The sequence below is a fragment of the Sminthopsis crassicaudata genome, chromosome 1 (genome assembly GCF_048593235.1).
Source record: "Sminthopsis crassicaudata isolate SCR6 chromosome 1, ASM4859323v1, whole genome shotgun sequence".
Taxonomy (NCBI): Eukaryota; Metazoa; Chordata; class Mammalia; order Dasyuromorphia; family Dasyuridae; genus Sminthopsis; species Sminthopsis crassicaudata.
Window position 1 is genome coordinate 387343481 of NC_133617.1, and position 17849 is coordinate 387361329.

Below are 17849 nucleotides of genomic sequence, written 5' to 3' on the forward strand. Positions count from 1 at the left end.
GTTTTCTGAGATTTTACTTCTCCAAAATGAAGAGCTAAAATGGCATCTTGACACCTAAATATGGATTGTGCTATATGTGAGTACAGGAAAACCTGATCAATGGAATTGAAATTTCAATACCACATCTACCTAGTTATTAAACAAGAATTACCAGAAAAACATAAAGCTCCATAGGGGTAGTTGGAGGGTCATAGGAGATAATTACATTCTTGCTCTTATCAAATAATTTTAATATATTTTAATGATTACCTTTTTGTATCAAAGTTGAATATAGCTTATTATAATCTTTCACTATATTTATAAATTAGAGGTGACAAGTATTATAGATTTATACCTTAAGTGATAAGTAGTCTTCTAGAAGTTGTACTCTAGTGTTAGGTTATAAATTGTCCTCCAGAAAGAAAAGCTGCCTCCTTTTATTTACAAAACTTAATTCTCCTCCTGTACTTAATAGACATTTATGCTCAATCCCATCCCTATTTCCTGCCAGGTACCAGTAAGAAGTTTTTGCGCCTTGGAGATAACCTCCTTTCAGTGTCTGATATATTGCTAGGCCAATTGTTTGAAGTTTAAAAGAGACATGTTTCTGTTTCTTTATCATTAAAGGATCAACTCTTTTTTAGTCAAGACTAGTGGAGAGGAGAAGAAGTAATATGCCTTTCAGCCTCTATATAACAAGAGATATATTTTTGTAGCATTATAGGTTGATGCAGTTTCCCATGTTTTAGAAATATTTCATTTTTCTCTTATTTTTGGATTTTAAACATGTGTGAAAAGATAGATGTTTCCTAATAGCAAAAGAAAAAGATAAAAATGCTTAAATGTAAAATGCTACTTTGAAATAAATTTTCCCTCCCCATTAAAAAAAGGCCTATAATAGTTACAAATCTTTTCACACCTCACTAGTATTTACAATTTATTTTTTTCCCTGGAAGGGGGGCAGGGAGGAGAGCCTTTTTTAGACATGTAGTCAAATCTGACAGCACATATTGGCTGAAGGACAAGTGAGTCCTGAGCTCCAAAACTGCCTTCCAGATCCAGAGAGTGAGACTGTTTTTCCAACCTTTCCATTTCTCATTAAGAGAGTTCTGAATGTTAAATCTTTTCCAAGATTAATCTATAAGTAAAGATGCTTTTATACTGGTCATAAGGCAGCTTTTCAGTCCAAGAAACCACAGCTTTCTATCCTTACTTGTCATGGCTGGTAGAGCCTTCAAATTCTAGAGATGTCAAACCTAAGAACCATAAACATATCCATAGACCCTCTAAACAATTAAAAAGATCTTATAGAATAACACTTCATCTTTATATTTGCTTGTCATGAGATGAAAGGCCATGTGGCATAATGTGATTAGTAAATCATTCCTGAGCTTCTAAAGAAATTGAAGAACAAAATGAGCTAACTTTATAAAAGAATGAGTTCTTCAAGAGCCACTCTTTCATTACACCGATGTCTGTCATTCCATCCATCTTCTTAAAGCATTTAAGGAAGAATAGCAGGGATTTCCTTATGCTACTGAAAAATGGGATCTGATAGAATCTTCCCTTAACTCCCGATGCTTTCCGATGTTATTTTCTTCCTGCTGGTTTCGTCTCTCAATGGTTATTCTGTATTTCTTCCTTCATGAAAAGAGAGAGGAAAGTTAAAAAAAAAAAAAACTTCATTTGGTTGTACGGCACTATAGCATCTCTTACAAATTATGCCCCAGGGGGACATCTGAGTTTGGGTTGATAGATTAGAAGTGACAGAAAATGAAGCCCTGGTCAAAGATAAAAGTACTATGCCCTGAAGCATTGTGCCTTCATTCAAGAGCTCTAAGTCGATAAAAACTGAGATGCTTTCTAAAAGCATCAAGGAATAAATCTTTCCCTTTTTCCTTGGGTACTTTGTGGTTTAAAGGATTAAATCTTGTCTGTCCTACCCCACACTCCCAAACCACTGTTACATGTATGAACTAAGGATCAAAGTAATTGCACAGTTTCTGAACAAACTGGGAGAAAAAATTATTCCCACAAAGTGACACTTAAAAAATGTTACCCAGTCCTGCTAAGTTAGGAGATCCTAGCTTTCCAGAACCGTGAAATACTAAAGAATTACCAACTTTCTTACCAAGAGAATCAAGGAAAGAATAAAGTGCTCTTTTAGTATATACCAGTAGTCTCACACATAAATAAATATTCAATTTTGTGAATCTTCAGGACATAGAGTAGGATGTTGAACACATAGGCTTTTTCAGATCCTGGATACAGACCATAATGACTACACACACACACACACACACACACACACACACACACACACACACACACAAACACATAAACACACACATACACATACATACACACACACACTGCCAGAAATATCATTTATGTTCACATGTAGTAATCCTAGTGATGGTTCCTCATGACAACCAGTAAGCTTTTGCTCCAGATTAGTTCTGCAGTTAGTTCTAATTTCATGGCTGGCTTAAGGAAATTACTAGGGGAGCAAGGTAAAAGCAAGGTGAGTTTTCAGAAATTCTACTCAAAAGTGCAATGAAATGATGCATGTGTTTTTTATGTATTTAGTAGTAGATTAGTGATTAGTTTCTTTCCTCCTTAGAATTCTTTATGATCCAAAATGACTTTAGCCCTGAATCCTCTCATGTGTAGCAAGACTGTCTGAAGGTGTACATTGGACATTAAATGCCCTGAGGAGCAGAGAGATATGGTAGAAGGGATTGGGAATCTAGGAGACCTGGTTTAGTATTTTAGATCTCTCACTAGACTATGTGATCTCAGGAAAGTGCCTTTCCTTTTCTGAAACTTAATCTCATTCACTGGTAAAATAAAGAAGCTAGGCAAAATGATCTCTAAAGTTCCTTATAGCTTTGTAATATTCCTAAAACTACAGATGATACTATAAATTATTTTACAATTATTTAACAGTATTATTAAAATAGAGAAGGAAACAAAAACATGAAGAATGCCTGGGGATCCAGAAATAAGGAAAAGCTTTAACTTTTTGACTCAAATCTTTATTAAATGTATCACTATTTGTGATTCCTGAGCCACAAATGGGTCATGTACTTTTCTAGCCATAATGATGAATTTATATTGGTCTTTCCACTCTCATACTTGATCACTCTTGTGACAAATGGTATATGTATATACAAAGCTAGCCAAACTTAGGAACAGAATATTTGCAGTCAGAGGACACAATGGCTAACTGATTGACATCTTTTATAACATTTTTAAAGTGTATTGCAAATTTTAAATCTCTCTATAAAATCTAGTAAATGTTAGCATTATTCCATAGGGATTGAATATATAATTCTACTGTCCTTATTAATAATAATCTCTAATCAGCTGAGGTAACTAATTGCAGACCAAAGTCTCTGCTTTTTTAGGCTACTGAGCTAGCACTTCTAAAAAGAAAGAAAGAAAGAAAGAAAGAAAGAAAGAAAGAAAGAAAGAAAGAAAGAAAGAAAGAAAGAAAGAAAGAAAGAAAGAAAGAAAGAAAGAAAGAAAGAAAGAAAGAAAGAAAGAAAGAAAGAAAGAAAGAAAGAAAGAAAGAAAGAAAGAAAGAAAGAAAGAAAGAAAGAAAGAAAGAAAGAAAGAAAGAAAGAAAGAAGAGAAAGAAAGAAAGAAAGAAAGAAAGAAAGAAAGAAAGAAAGAAAGAAAGAAAGAAAGAAAGAAAGAAAGAAAGAAAGAAAGAAAGAAAGAAAGAAAGAAAGAAAGAAAGAAAGAAAGAAAGAAAGAAAGAAAGAAAGAAAGAAAGAAAGAAAGAAAGAAAGAAAGAAAGAAAGAAAGAAAGAAAGAAAGAAAGAAAGAAAGAAAGAAAGAAAGAAAGAAAGAAAGAAAGAAAGAAAGAAAGAAAGAAAGAAAGAAAGAAAGAAAGAAAGAAAGAAAGAAATGGCTAGCTGAACTATGGAGAATTATGCACACAAGACAAGGGATGTGAACAAGGGAGAGGCCATTTTAAATGTTCTGGAAAGAATATCTAAAAAATACTAACCTGAAAAAGTAGAAGGCCATTAACAAGCCAGCTCCTAGTAAGGCACCTACAACAATTCCTGTGACTGCTGATTCTTCCAGGCCACCTGCTTGAAGAATAATGAAAGGCTTAGAATTCAATTTGTGAAATAATTAGGTTTGGTGTTGTTTTCCCCCTCATTAGAAAGTGTTTCTACATTCTTCATCCTAAGTCAATCTTTTTTTTCTTCTTTGGAAAATTTTTAGAGAAAATTGCATATTTTTCCGACGAGAATATCTATAGAAAAGAGTGAAGATGAATCAGATGATTCTGGGATTTGAAGGCATTGTTCAGTATAAGAGTTTCTACAAGTTAGACACATTGATCTATGACCATATTTCTTAAATGTCAAAACAAAGCATATTTTACTGATCTACGAAATCTTTAGAATGAAAGTCTCTATTATAGGAATACACAAAAGAACTGATTTCATCAGCATAGGAAATTCCAAGTTGTTTATGACTTTGGAGAGAAGGACTAGGAATCTATCAAATATACATAGAAATTAAGAGACTTGCCCAGGATGTCACAGGTCAGAATTAGGAATTTTTTTCAGATGGAAAAAGCAGAACAAAGTTCACCCTCAGTTGGGAGAAGGTAGACCCATGGAGAAAGAAAAAGGCCTTAGAAAATCATAAAGTTTCCCTCACAGAAGAAAACAAGGAATTTGGTACCTTCTTATTTCAACTAATTATACCTAAGTATTAAAGCCAGTTGTCCCTTTATATTTGTTACCTGAAAATTCTGATTACTTTGAGGTAGGTGTATAATAAATGACTACAAGAATATACTGGAAACAATTAAAACTTTGAGTCCATTGTTAAATTTTCAGTGTGAGCATTTATATGTTATAAATCAGGGCTTGATTTACTGTTTTGTTGATTACTTAGCCTAAAGAAAGTGGTGCTAAAATTGTTTATGTACATAGAGGGCCAATTCTTGCTCCATAGTTACAATCCTTACAGATTTAGAGGAAGAGAGGTGAAAAGGGGCTTAAAGATACCCTCCTCCTTCTTAAATAAAATAAAATATCATCATAATAATAACAACATGTTAAAGCTTTAGGGGTAACAGTTCAACTTCTTTATTAAAAAGGAGGAATAATAAATAGACAGAATCACTTGTCCAAGTTCCCAGAAGATTCATTCAACTCTTACTAAAATAGAATCAAATTAAGACTAAGCAATTCCAATAGACTTGTAATGGAAAGAACCATCTGCATCCAGAGAGAGGACTGTTGGGACTGAATGCAGATCACAGCATAGTATTTTCTCCTTTTTAGTTGTTGTTTGCTTGCTAGGTATTTTTTCTTTCTCATTTTTCCCCTTTTGATATGATTTTTCTTGTATAGCATGATAAATGTGGAAATATGTATAAAAGAATTACACATGTTTAACCTATATTAGATTACATTCTGTCCAGGGGAAGGAAGAAGTGGGAAGGAAGAAAAATTTTGAACACAAGGTTTTGCATGGGTGAATGTTGAAAATCATCTTTGTATACATTTTGAAAAATAGAAAGCTAATATTATTTTTTTTAAATGAAGAGCAAAACCCAAGACTGTCAGGAAAAAACAGATGCCCAAAATTACTGTCAGATAAATATCCTGTCTTCTAGTCTAGTGCTCCTTCATTTGAGATGATAAAAATCTGGCCTTCTTAAGGGGCACAGGAAAGGAACACTAGCCTTTCCAAAGGAGTGCATTCTGATTTCGGGCCTTGTTACAAGCAATTGAGCAGGTTGAAGGAGGGGGAATGACCCCAAGTTCATCACAGCTCAGGCTCCACTCTTGTGGGAAGTTTGAGCATCTTGGGAGGTTAAAAAAAAAAAAGTTTCAAGGGAAGCAAAAGCCTCTGGATTTGAAGATAGAAGCTTCTCAGGAAGATGTGGCCTTTAAGCAGAGACTAAATGGTTTTCTTTTTCTTCTCTTAAAATCCTCCCCAAAATTAAGAACAGATTTCATTGAAAGGTAACTCAATGGCTTCTGCCAAGAACCCCTAGGTGTAAGGATGTGTTCTTCTCTCCCTTTCTAGGCAGCTCACTCCTCATGTTCAGGATCCCAAGGCTCGAAGTAGCTCCTCTGAGCTCATGAAAGAACCCCTCACATATTTAAACCTGGTTCTCTAGAATAACACCCCACACCAAAGTTTGAGAAGACAAGGAGGGCAAAAAAAATTGTAGGGAAAGAAAAGGAACCAATAATTAGGGAAACAAATACAAGAAAAGGCCCTCTAACAAAGAATACCTTCCTTCCCAGGTCTTGCCTCATCCCAAGGATTCCTTTCTTTTCTGGTTTATAATGGGAAAGCAAGATGGATGATAAGTATCTTGCTTCTGAAAACTGCTTGGAAACTCTGTGTTTCTCTCTCCATGTATCCACAAAAGACTCACTATCATTGGCACTAAAGGAGGCAAAGACCAGGCCTCTCTCTCCATTCATAAAATAGGCCAGATCTTGTGTCAGAAGGACTTCTGACCTCTCTCTCTCTCCTTGCCTGAAGCACTTTGGATACAATTAATTGCTCTAAATCTGTAATCTCAAGATCTTCAGAGTTTAAAAGGAAAAACAATTATCTCTAGAAAACTCAGAAATGATCAATTATCCCAGACCTGGCTTAGGAAAGGTTTTACTATGACAAAAATTTTGACTCTTTTATCATATGTATAATCTTTAGGAGAGTATTTACTTACACTCACTTGATAGGCTAATAATTATTCTCTATTGATATACATGACAGTTTAAAAGTCCAAAATTTTAATTTTGAAGCAAATCCAGGAGATTTCAGGAATTTTTAGTAGTTTTGACACCTAGTTCTCAGTAGTCAAGGAAAAAGCCCAATTCCAATCTCCAAAAACCTGAATGTTTCCTAGTTAGAAGAGATGGATAAATCCTAGCATTTGATATTTTCCTCAAAGGGAAAGCTAAATACTAAGTGCTCAAAATAAATACCAAAATACTTAAATATGCTTAAATACCATAGATACCAAATGCTTAAATACCCAAGTACCAAAATACTTAAATATTCTCAAAATACTTGTAAGTCCCAGGATCACATGGATATCTTAATAAATTCTTTAGGTTGATTATGACAGTTTTTCATTCTGAATTTGTAGAGAGAAAAGGATGGCATATTGTTACTAAACTTACATGATTTACAAGGAGAAGAGTTTGTGTGCTCCATAACTCTGGTTTCATCTATTCTCAGTTTTATAGGTCCCCCAGGATACTTTATATTAGGTCTCATTTCAAAACGACCCAATTTTCCAAAGTAATCACCAATAACCTATGGAAAGAAAAAAAAAGTCAAATCCAAAAATATATTTTTCCTATTGAGGCAAAAATGCACAGTTCTGTCTTATTAGTGGAGAGAATATACTTTAAACTCCCTGCCTATTATTTCAGTTAATAAATATTTATTAATTGTCTACTATGTGCCAGGTACTGTGCTCAACTCTGGGTATACAATAAAAGACAGAAGACAGTTCCTGCCTTTGAGGAGCTCACAGTTTAATGCAAACAAAATACATATGGAATTAATAAAAATAAACAACAGAGGGAAAGTACTAGTATTCAAAGGGAAAAGGAAGGGCTTCCTGGAGAAGGTGGCATTTTAGCTAAGACTTCAAGGAAGTCAGGGAAGCCAGGAGGCAGAGACGTGGGAGTATAGGGTACAAAAAAAAAAATAATAATAATAGTTAACATTTATATCACATCTATTCTGTGTCAGACATTGTGCTAAGTACTTCACAATTACTACTTCATCTGATCCTTACAAAAATCTCCCAAGGTAGGAGATATATATAATTATCTTCCTTTTACAGATAAGGAAACGTGATTAGAGGTTAAATGAAGGTTAAATGACTTGACCAGAATCCTGTAGATTGGAAAAGGTTGGAGGGGTAAGTTATTAAGGGATTTGAATGCCAAAAAGAGGATTTTATTTGATCCTAGAGGTGCTAGGGCTAGACTGAAGTTTATTGAGGAAGAGGAGTGACATAGTTGAACCTGAACTTTAGAAAAATCACTTTAATGGCTAAATAGATGATTAAGTTAAGTGGAAAGAGATTTGAGATTATAAAACACAATAGTCCAGGAGTGAGGAGATAAGAGATGGCAGTATCAGATGCTTGCATATGTGGTATGCTGATTCTTTAGATGCCAATTTGCAATTTGATAAATTTTCTCTCCAAAAATAGTGTATGCCATATGCATCTAAAGAATTTTTCAGCTAAAATATTAGGAATTTATTCTCAAGAAGATAAATTTATTTATATGTTGAATATGTATATCCTTTTCTGTTTTAGTAATTTATTAAAAGTTTCTATTTATTTATTTATAGCATTCATTTAAAAAAAAAAATTTGAGTTCCAGATTCTCTCCTTCTAAGAAGGCAAGTAATATGATATCAATTATACACTTAAATCATGCAAGCAAAAGAAGAATTAATAAAGTAAAAAATTATATATATGCTTCAATCTGCATTCAGTGTTCATCAATTCTCTCTCAGAAAATTAATAGCATTTTTCATCATGGATCCTTTGAAATTGTCTTGGATTAAAAACTTAAGTCTTTCACAGTTGATTATTCTTATAATATTGCTGTTAGAGTATTCAATGTATCCTGGTCCTGCCCATTTCACTTTGCATCCATTCATGTAAGTTTTTTCCAGGTTTTTATGAAGGCACCCTCTCATAATTTCTTATAATATAATAATGTTCCTTCACCATCATATAATACAATTTGTTCAAGAATTCATCAACTAATAGGCATCCTCTCATATGGTTTAGTCATTTTTTTAAAATATAATGTTAAATGCAAGATCTATCATTCTGTAGTATAATTCAAACTCATAAGGATTAGAGGATTGATTATTTCCAAATAAAGAGTTCCTGAAGAAATGTTGAAGCCAAGTACCGTCAAAAATATCTTTATATAGAAGGCTTCCTGCCTAGATTCCATGATAACTTTCTTGATATGTTCAAGTCAACTGGCTCTTCTTGTAGCCATGACCTTTGGATTCCCTTACCCTATGTGCAACCCCATGTTCAGCCTGAGCTGTCTCTCAGAGTAGCTTTGATCTCTGGAGAAATCATAACCTTTCCTATCTGATTCCAAGTTTCATCTTAGTCTTAAACTGAAATAATCACTTCTCATCCACCCAAATTCCAGCCTAGGGATATTCTTTTGACTTGAATCCCCCCAAACAAAAAGTTTATGAATTAGACTTTCTTTTCACTGAGAAGAGTTAGAAGAAGTAAAGATCTCTCCTAGTTTTTCAACTCCTTACTCTCAGTTTATTCATTTCTCTATCAAATTATCAAATGGGAACATACTTAAGAAATCTCCATCCAAGCTTCCTGTCCTCTGCAGTTCCCTTTCAAGTAATATTATAGAAATGAATTACTGTCTCAACTCAAAAGGTCAGGTTTATACTAACACTATTCAATCAGTTTGTCTTTTGGTGCATTAAAGTCCATCTCTAATTTTTTTTTTTTACTCAGAGAGTCCTCAAAGTTTAATGAAGAAAAAAAAAAGACAAGGTTCCATAATATTTCTCTTGTCTAGCACACTTTCTTACACTTAACAAGGAAGGCCTGATTCTAGATCATCTGGGAATTGTGGTATGACAAAATAGTATTCCAGCCAGCTAGCTTTGCACTTGGCATTCACTTAGGGAAGCTCATTTCATTAAATAGGAAAGAAATTAATTTAGTAATGCCTGGAATTGAGTAAGACTCAAAAAGACTCACATGCTTACCTCTTGAGTACCTGCTTCTGTATCAGTCATTGCAATCACAGAGAAATCACCATATCTGTCTCCATTGGCATCAATGGATACTTGTCCTGCAATACCTAGAGATAATATACCAAGAGCTAGAAGTCAGTTACTTAAAATAATTTTTTCCCAAAATTGAAAATGAATTGACAATTTTCTTTATTATATAACAAATACCAAAGAAAATCTCATTAGTCTCCTAGATGTTTTTGTTGGCATATGTAAAAAAATTGTAAGTTTATCTGTGTCTCTATATTCCTGAATTCTTAACATTTTCTTATTAAAAAAAAAAGAAATGTGACTTTAATTTGGAAATATATTGAAGAGAAAGAGAACTTGGAATTACTTCAGAAATGAAGAATGCCAACAGAGAATATTATATTAAAACTGTTAAGTGAAAAATTGATTTACATTCACAGAGCTTGTGTTGAAGGTGAATTGGAAAGTTATTAAAAATTATCTCAGATTCTTTGAGGCCAGTGTTAGTACAAAGACAAAGAAGAAAGTAAATATTTCTGGATTCCTGATATGACTGTGTCACTGTTTACTAAATGAGCCATGGTGAATTGGGTCTTATGATTTGATTAAGTTTAAAAAGACATAATTTTATATTCATTTATATCCAAAAATATTTAATAAGTACCTAATATGTTCAAGGCACCAAGCATTGTAATTCTATACCAAGATGATTAAAATTAAGCTCTTTGTCTTCAAAAATGTTATGGTAATGTTGTGCGGAGAATAATAGAGAACAGTATAATTTCATTGGTATAGGAATTCCAGTAAGGAAAATCTTCCACTTCATGTTAGATACTTATAGTTCCTAAAAAGTTAAACAATTTGGCAGAGTCTTTCTGGCTTCAAAGCCAGCTTTGTAGCCATGATGTCTCACTGACTTCCATATGAAGATGGTATAAGTATGCAGCTAACTATAAAACAAATTAGAATATGATAAATATATAAGAAATGTACAAACACTAATGTAAGCATTCAAAAGAGAAAAAAATCATGTTTTCTGTCACATTTTTTCTTTAAAAGTTTTTTTTTTCCTACTAGAGTTGGAAAATTAGAAAGTTTCACAAAAGAAATGAAATCTGAAGGGACTCAAAAAATGGATAGAACTTCCACATGAAAGCAAGCAAGTACAGAGTATGAACACAGATGATATACAGTTAGTCAGCATGACTCAATTGGACAAAGCTCCAGGTAGTTCAGTTTGGTTGAAATAAAGAATATATGGGGGCAGCTAGGTGGCGCAGTGGATAGAGCACCAGCCCTGAATTCAGGAGGACCCGAGTTCAAATCTGGTCTCAGACACTTAACACTTCCTAGCTGTGTGACCCTGGGCAAGGCCCTTAACCCAGCCTCAAAAAAAAAAAAAAAAAAAAAAAAAAAAAAAAAATATATATATATATATATATATATATATATATATATATGAAATAAAGACTATATAAGGGGCGGGAGAGAGGGGAGAGAGAGAATGGGAGATAAGACTTGGAAATGTAGATTGGTGCAGTGCTATGGAGAGTCTCTAAAGTCAAATTAAGGAGTTTTTAACTAATTTAGTAGTAAATAAGTAACTACTAAAAGTTTTTGGCCGCCCCAAATGTCATGCCCTTAGGTCTCCATATGATTTTTAAATTATAATTATCCTAGCACTCAAAAATGTATTCTCTATCTTCATGATTTTTTTTTCTATTCAAAGTGTCAAGCAAAGTTTACACGCAGCAATCTGATGCACTAATAAATGTGTTGCATTCATTTAAGGATACATATACCATAAAGACATATCAGTTAACTGCAGACCACATTACAGTTCTAAATGATCTGCCAAGAAACAAGGTGAGACCACTAGGTGAAAATTCACAGGGTTGCAGATTAGTGAATTGAAAATTTCAAAAGGTGAGATCTATCAAAATCATAATATAAGTAACATTACCTTTCACCTTGATTTGTCTAAGGTAAACTTTCTCAAGAATTAGCTACAGGGGGCAGCTAGGTGGCAGCTAGGTGGCAGCTAGGTGGCGCAGTGGATAGAGCACCAGCCTTGAATTCAGGAGGACCCAAGTTCAAATCTGGTCTAAGACACTTAACACTTCCTAGCTGTGTGACCCTGGGCAAGTCACTTAACCCCAGCCTCAGAAAAAGGAAAAAAAAAAAAAAAAAAAGATTTGAGCTACATTTCTAGTTCTTGCTCACTCTGACCTCTCACATAAAGATGAAATTGAACTTTCTTACCACCCTCTTTATCAAATACTTTTAAAAAATCAGTCATAATCCAAATTTGCTAAATTCCAAATTTGCTAAATAATCCCTAGGCTTGGTAAGGGGAGAATTTAGAGTTGTGAAAATAAAACAGAGACTCTTCTATATAGCAAAGATAATTGCTTAATAGAAAATAATAATAATGATGATGCATTTATACTTACTATTTTACTTATTATGTGTCAAGCACTATGTTAAATATTTTACAAATATTATCTTATTTGATCCTTATAACAACTCTGGTAGGTAGGTGGATCCAGTGGAGTTTATGAGACTATCAAGTAAAATAGTATAGAAGAAAAGAAAAAGGCCCAGGACAGAAGCTTGGGAGACAGCCACAGATACTGGGCATGTCCCAGATAAAGATCCAGAAAAGGAGCAGAGAAGGAGTAGTCAGAAAAGTAGGAGGACCAAAAGAAAACAGTGTCCAAAAAAAAAACCTATAAAGAACAGAATCTTAAGGAGAAAAAGGTACTTGATGATGTCAAAAGCTATAGAGGTCAAGAAGATGAGGAACAAGAAAAGGCAACCAGATTTGGCAGTTAAAAATCATTAAAAACTTTTAAGAAAGAAGTTTCAGTTTTATGATGTCAAAAGCTATACTGCAGAGAGTTAAGAAGTGTTAAAGAGTATATAAGAGGAAGTGAAAACATTAAGTGTAGATGGCCTTCAAAGAGTTTAATCATGAAAGTAAAAAATACAGAATGGTAGTAGAGATGGATGGATCAAGTGAGGATTTTTTTGAGAATGAATCACAGATCATTTGTATCTATTAGAGAAACAGCTAGAAGACAAGCAGAAATTGAAGATAAGTAAGAGAATGGGAATAATATAAGAGGTAAACTGATGGAGAAGGTGAGATAGAATAAGATCACTTGTCAGCAGAAAGGTAAGGAATGAATAAATAGAATTTAGAATCATCAGCATAGAGATTATAATTTAATCCATAGGAGTTGATGAAATGACCAAATGAAAGAGTATAGAGGGAAAAGAGAAGTGGGCCTTGTACAGAGCCCCAGGAGACATTAGCCTTTAACCAGCATGATTTGGACAAAGATCCAGCAAAGGAGACTGACGAGTGATTAGGAGGAAAACCAAGATAGAAAGCCTTGGAAACTTAAGGAGAAAAGGGTATCAAGGATAAGAGGATAATAGCATCAAAGGCTGCAGAAAAATCAGGAAGGATGACTATTGACAAAAGGCCATTAAATTTGGCAATTAAGAGATTATAACAAGTAGAAGAGAAAGAGTTGGATGTAAGTGATGTTATGGAAATAAAATAGCATGAGTTAGAAATTCATCAGATCTTTGGATTCATGGAAAGTCAGGAATCAAAAATAACACTGAACCCTGAAACTGGAAGAATTGTGATATCTTTTAAAGAAAAAAGAAGTTAACTTTTATTCAACAGAACATTGTACACAGCAACACGATTATGTGATTATCAAGTCTGAAGGATGTGGCTTTTTTCAACAAGGAAGTGATTCAAGCCAATTCCAATAGATTTGGAAGGGAGAGAGTCATCTGCATCCAGAAAGAGGACTATGGGACTTAATATTGATCATAGTATTTTCATCTTTTGTTGTTATTTCCTTCCTTTTTGTTTTCTTTCTCTTTTTTTTCCTTTTTTGATCTAATTTTTCTTGTGCAGCATGATAAATGTGGAAATATGTATAGAAGAATTACACATGTTTAACATATATTGAATTACTTTGTCTAGGAGTGGAAGAAGGGAGGGAAAAATTGAAACAAGGATTTGCAAGGGTGAATGTTGAAAACTACCTTTGCATGTATTTTGAAAATAAAAAGATATTTTGAAAAAAAGGTTTGGGGAGAAATGCAATGAGTTTTCCTATTGCTACTTACCTAGCTTTAAAAATCACTTTTTGTCATGTCCTTAACACTCATAACAGGTCTGATCTGCATTGTATCATTCTTGACATTTTTTCAAGGAGAAAAGGGGAGTAACTAAATAGATCCAAGACTCAAGCAACTCATTTACTAACAAAAAAAATTTTTTAATTGAGAGAAGGGAAGTCAGGTAATTGAGGATGAATAACTAAGAGAAGCACCTATCTAAAAGAATTTTAAAAATGCTAAAAGTCAGATCAAACTAAAGAACATGAAAGAAGGGAATTAACTTGATACAAAGATGTTGTTGTTCAGTCATGTCTGACTTTATGACCCCATTTCAAGTTTTCTTGGTAAAGTTTTTGAAGTGGTTTGTCATTCCCTTTTCCAACTCATTTACAGATGCAAAAACTGAGGCAAATAGAATTAAATGACTTGCCCCAGAGTGAAGCTGGATTTGAATTCAGGGCTTTCTAACTTCAGGCATGATATTCTATCCACTGCCACCTAACTACTTGTGGGAAACCTATAGAATTATATTTTCCATATAGGTTCAAAGACTTAGAGAGCTGACCAATTTAGTTGTACAAAACAAGATAGTGTGCCACTAAATTGGTAAAATGATAAAAAAAAATCACCCCAAAATAAGAAGTGGGTGAAAATTAACTGCAAGCACTGAGTGTACATGCTTTAAAAAGTTAATTAATATTAATTTCTCCTTCCCAAAGGAAGAATTTTCCACCATTTTTGAATATGGGTTATATAATGAGGGAGAAGAACAGCTTCCTCATCTCCAAACAATTGAAGTGAGGAAGTCAGCCTCCTAGCGCCAATAAACTTGTTTTTGCCAGTCTAACTTTTCGAGTTTGTAAATTCTTTTATGAAGGACCTGCACTGACCAGAAAGGGTTCCCACAGCTCTCTGCCCTGCACCAGATCTCATCATTCCACCCTCCATGCCTGGCATGTTTTCCTTCCTTAGCTCTGCTTTAGAGACTCCAAGTTGCATCTCAAGCACTCCCTCCTATAAGAAGCCTTTCTTGATCCCACACTGCTAATGCCCCTTATCAGACTATCTTATTTAGTTCAACAACTTTTACATTCATTCTATATATGCTTATAGAGATTGCTATTGTCTTTTTGATTTATAATATAATTTCTTTTCCAGTAGGGATTTTTTTTCAAGTATTCTGTTTTTACAGTGCCGATCACAGTGATTGGCACATAATAGGCATTTAAATATTTCTTTATTTGAGATCAATAAAAGGAAGAGGTAGAATCAATTCCTATTTTATTTGTTATTTCTCTAAAAAAAAAAAAGAATGATGTTTTGATTTATAGAACCAAAAAAAAAAAGTATAAAGTAAGAAGAGAGATGATAAGAGAGCTATAGCTATTGCTAACAATAAATCCCAGTCACAAGACCTGGAAAAAATATAACCCAGAGAACAAAAAGAATACTTGGGATATAACTCAAATTTTTGAGAGGAAAAAAAAAAAAAACATAGAGAGGGACATCTAGATGGTGCAGTGGATAGAGTGCCAATCCTGAAGTCAGGAGGACCTGAGTTCAAATCCGATCTTAGATGCTTAACATTTCCTAGCTGTGTGACCCTAGGCAAGTCACTTAACACAAAATACCTCAGAAAAAAAAAAAAAGTAGATTAAGAGATGGGCTGTAGTACTGTGGGGGTGGGAATGATATAGAGGACAATCCTAGACCTATAAATCTAGTTTTCAAGTCTGAGCAGATGAATATTCAATTAGAAAACTCTCACCAGAAATGCAAATCAGATCAGCAACTGTACAACATAGATGCTTTAAAACATTGCCCTGAGGACACTGAGTTTAAATAATTTGCTCAGGATCAAACAGTCAGAATGTGATAAAGCCTATTGCATGAAAGTCGATAGAATGTTGCCCTAAATTTTGAAAAAATGAAGATGATTCTTAAATCCATTGACTAATAAGCTTCATTTTGATACCTGATAAAATTATAGAGCATATTATCTAAAGGGATAATTTATGACTACACAGAAAGAGAACCCAATTATCACTATAAGTCAGCAAGAGTCATCAATAAAAGTTCATCCCATCCAACGCAATTTCCTTTTTATTTTTATTTTTGGCCTGGATTTGAGGTCAGGTTTTTTTATACCTTTTTTTATACCCACTTTCTACTAGATTATACTATCTTTCCATCACAACAATACCCCTCACAGAAATCTAATAATGAAGCTTATTCATGATATAAAGGTGATCCTGTATTCTGTATGATAAAGTAGATCATGAACATTCCATCAACATATTGTACCTATATTTTAACAAAACATCTGGTAAAATATCATGCATTGCGTGATAGTGCAATTAAGTTGATTTGGAGTTCAAAGAGGGATGAGTTTGATCATTATCCATCTGTAGAAATTAATCTAGGTACTACAGGGCTTTCTCTTTGGCTCCTCTCTTTTTAACTGTTTTACAAATAATATATTATGAAAACACAGATGGAATAGTTATCAAATTTACAGATGACATGAAATTGGAAGGGATAGATAACAAAATGTTTGATAACAAAATCAAGATTCAGAAAGGTCTTGATCTCAGGCTAGAGCAAAAGGATAACAGTTATTTGGTAAAAATTAATGAAAAGTAAATTTAAAGTATTTCACATGGGTTAAAAAAGAACACAAATTCAGAACAGCAAATTCATGACTAAACAACAATTTATGGAGGGGGGATCTCTGGAGCTTCTTAGTGACTCTAAACTCAGCATGGGTCAAAAATGTGAATGGTGTCCAAAAGAACTAATATGACCTGAATTTGATTTAAGTGACAAAATGTTCAGAATGAGTAGGCTTATACTTTACTCTGCCCTGGTCAGAACACATCTGGAGTATTATGTTCAGTTTTAAACTTTACATTTTACGAAGGACATCAACAAACTGGAGCATATTCAAGAAGAGTGACTAATGAGAGGCCTGGAAATTATGCCATAAAATTAATTATCACATAAGGATATTTAGTGTGAAAAAAGATATAAAGCAAGGTAGGGATGATAGTGTCTTCAAGTATTGGAAGAGCTGGCACATGAAAGCAAGATTGAACTTGTTCTGCTGGGCCATGGGCAACAGAACTGCCAACAGCAAGCAGCTGATATATTTATGATTTATCCTTCAAAAGATAGAGGAAATAAAAGGAGAAATGGCTATTTGGGAACCAGTGCTGACCAAGATGGAATTGCTGTTTACTGAGATAGAAATGTGATTACATGAGTCGGGTGGGTAAAGACTCCATCATCATAAAGTTTGTGAAAAAGAACAGAAGAGACATGAAGAACTTTGGCATGTACCCTGAAATATGAGAGAATAGAGTGCAAAAGTTTAGGAAGCATCTAAAAAAATCTAATATTTTGCAGAAGTTAATCCAAAAGAACTGGGAAATTCTAATGAAACTGTGGAGAATTAAAGAGAAATCTTTGTATGGACTGGAGTCCTGGGTCCTTCAATTCATTAATTTAGAAACTGAAGCTCAGAGTAACTGACTAACCTGTTCAAGGTCACAGAACGATTTAATGGCAGAGCCAGGACTAGCACCCATTTCTCCCAACCTCAGGCTTACATTCTTTCTTTCTTTCTTTTTTTTATACTAATTCATGATTTATAGCAATAATACAACACTGAATGAGTATTTTTTAAAACTGCTAATAATTACAATATAAATCATTCAAAAGTAAAGTATCTTTTCCTCAATATGTTCTTTGTTGTTATTCAGTCATTTTTCAGTCATGTTTGACTTCTCATGACCTCTTTTGGTGTTTTCATGGCAAAAGTTTTAGAGTGGATTGCCATATCCTTTCCAGATCATTTTACATATGAAAAAATTGAGGCAATATATCAGATTGCTTGCTGTCTTGGGGAGGAAGGAGGTAAGGAAGGGAGG

The 17849-nt window shown here is 33.7% G+C and overlaps 1 protein-coding gene across 4 annotated transcripts in view; it reads right to left on the reverse strand.

Moving 5' to 3' along the window:
* Positions 1 to 209: 209 nt before the first annotated feature.
* Positions 210 to 17849, reverse strand: part of NPR3 (natriuretic peptide receptor 3) — a 73143-nt gene continuing 55503 nt past the window's right edge. For 2 of the 4 annotated variants that reach the window (XM_074279494.1, XM_074279493.1), the window contains 4 exons: positions 9775 to 9869; positions 7164 to 7299; positions 3998 to 4082; positions 210 to 1620 (listed from right to left, as the gene is read on the reverse strand). In XM_074279494.1, the coding sequence (XP_074135595.1) occupies positions 1509 to 1620; positions 3998 to 4082; positions 7164 to 7299; positions 9775 to 9869 (428 nt within the window). In that variant the 3' untranslated portion in view covers positions 210 to 1508. Of the gene's footprint in view, positions 1621 to 3997; positions 4086 to 7163; positions 7300 to 9774; positions 9870 to 17849 lie in introns of all 4 variants that reach the window. The other 2 variants (XM_074279491.1, XM_074279492.1) reach the window with 2 other exon arrangements.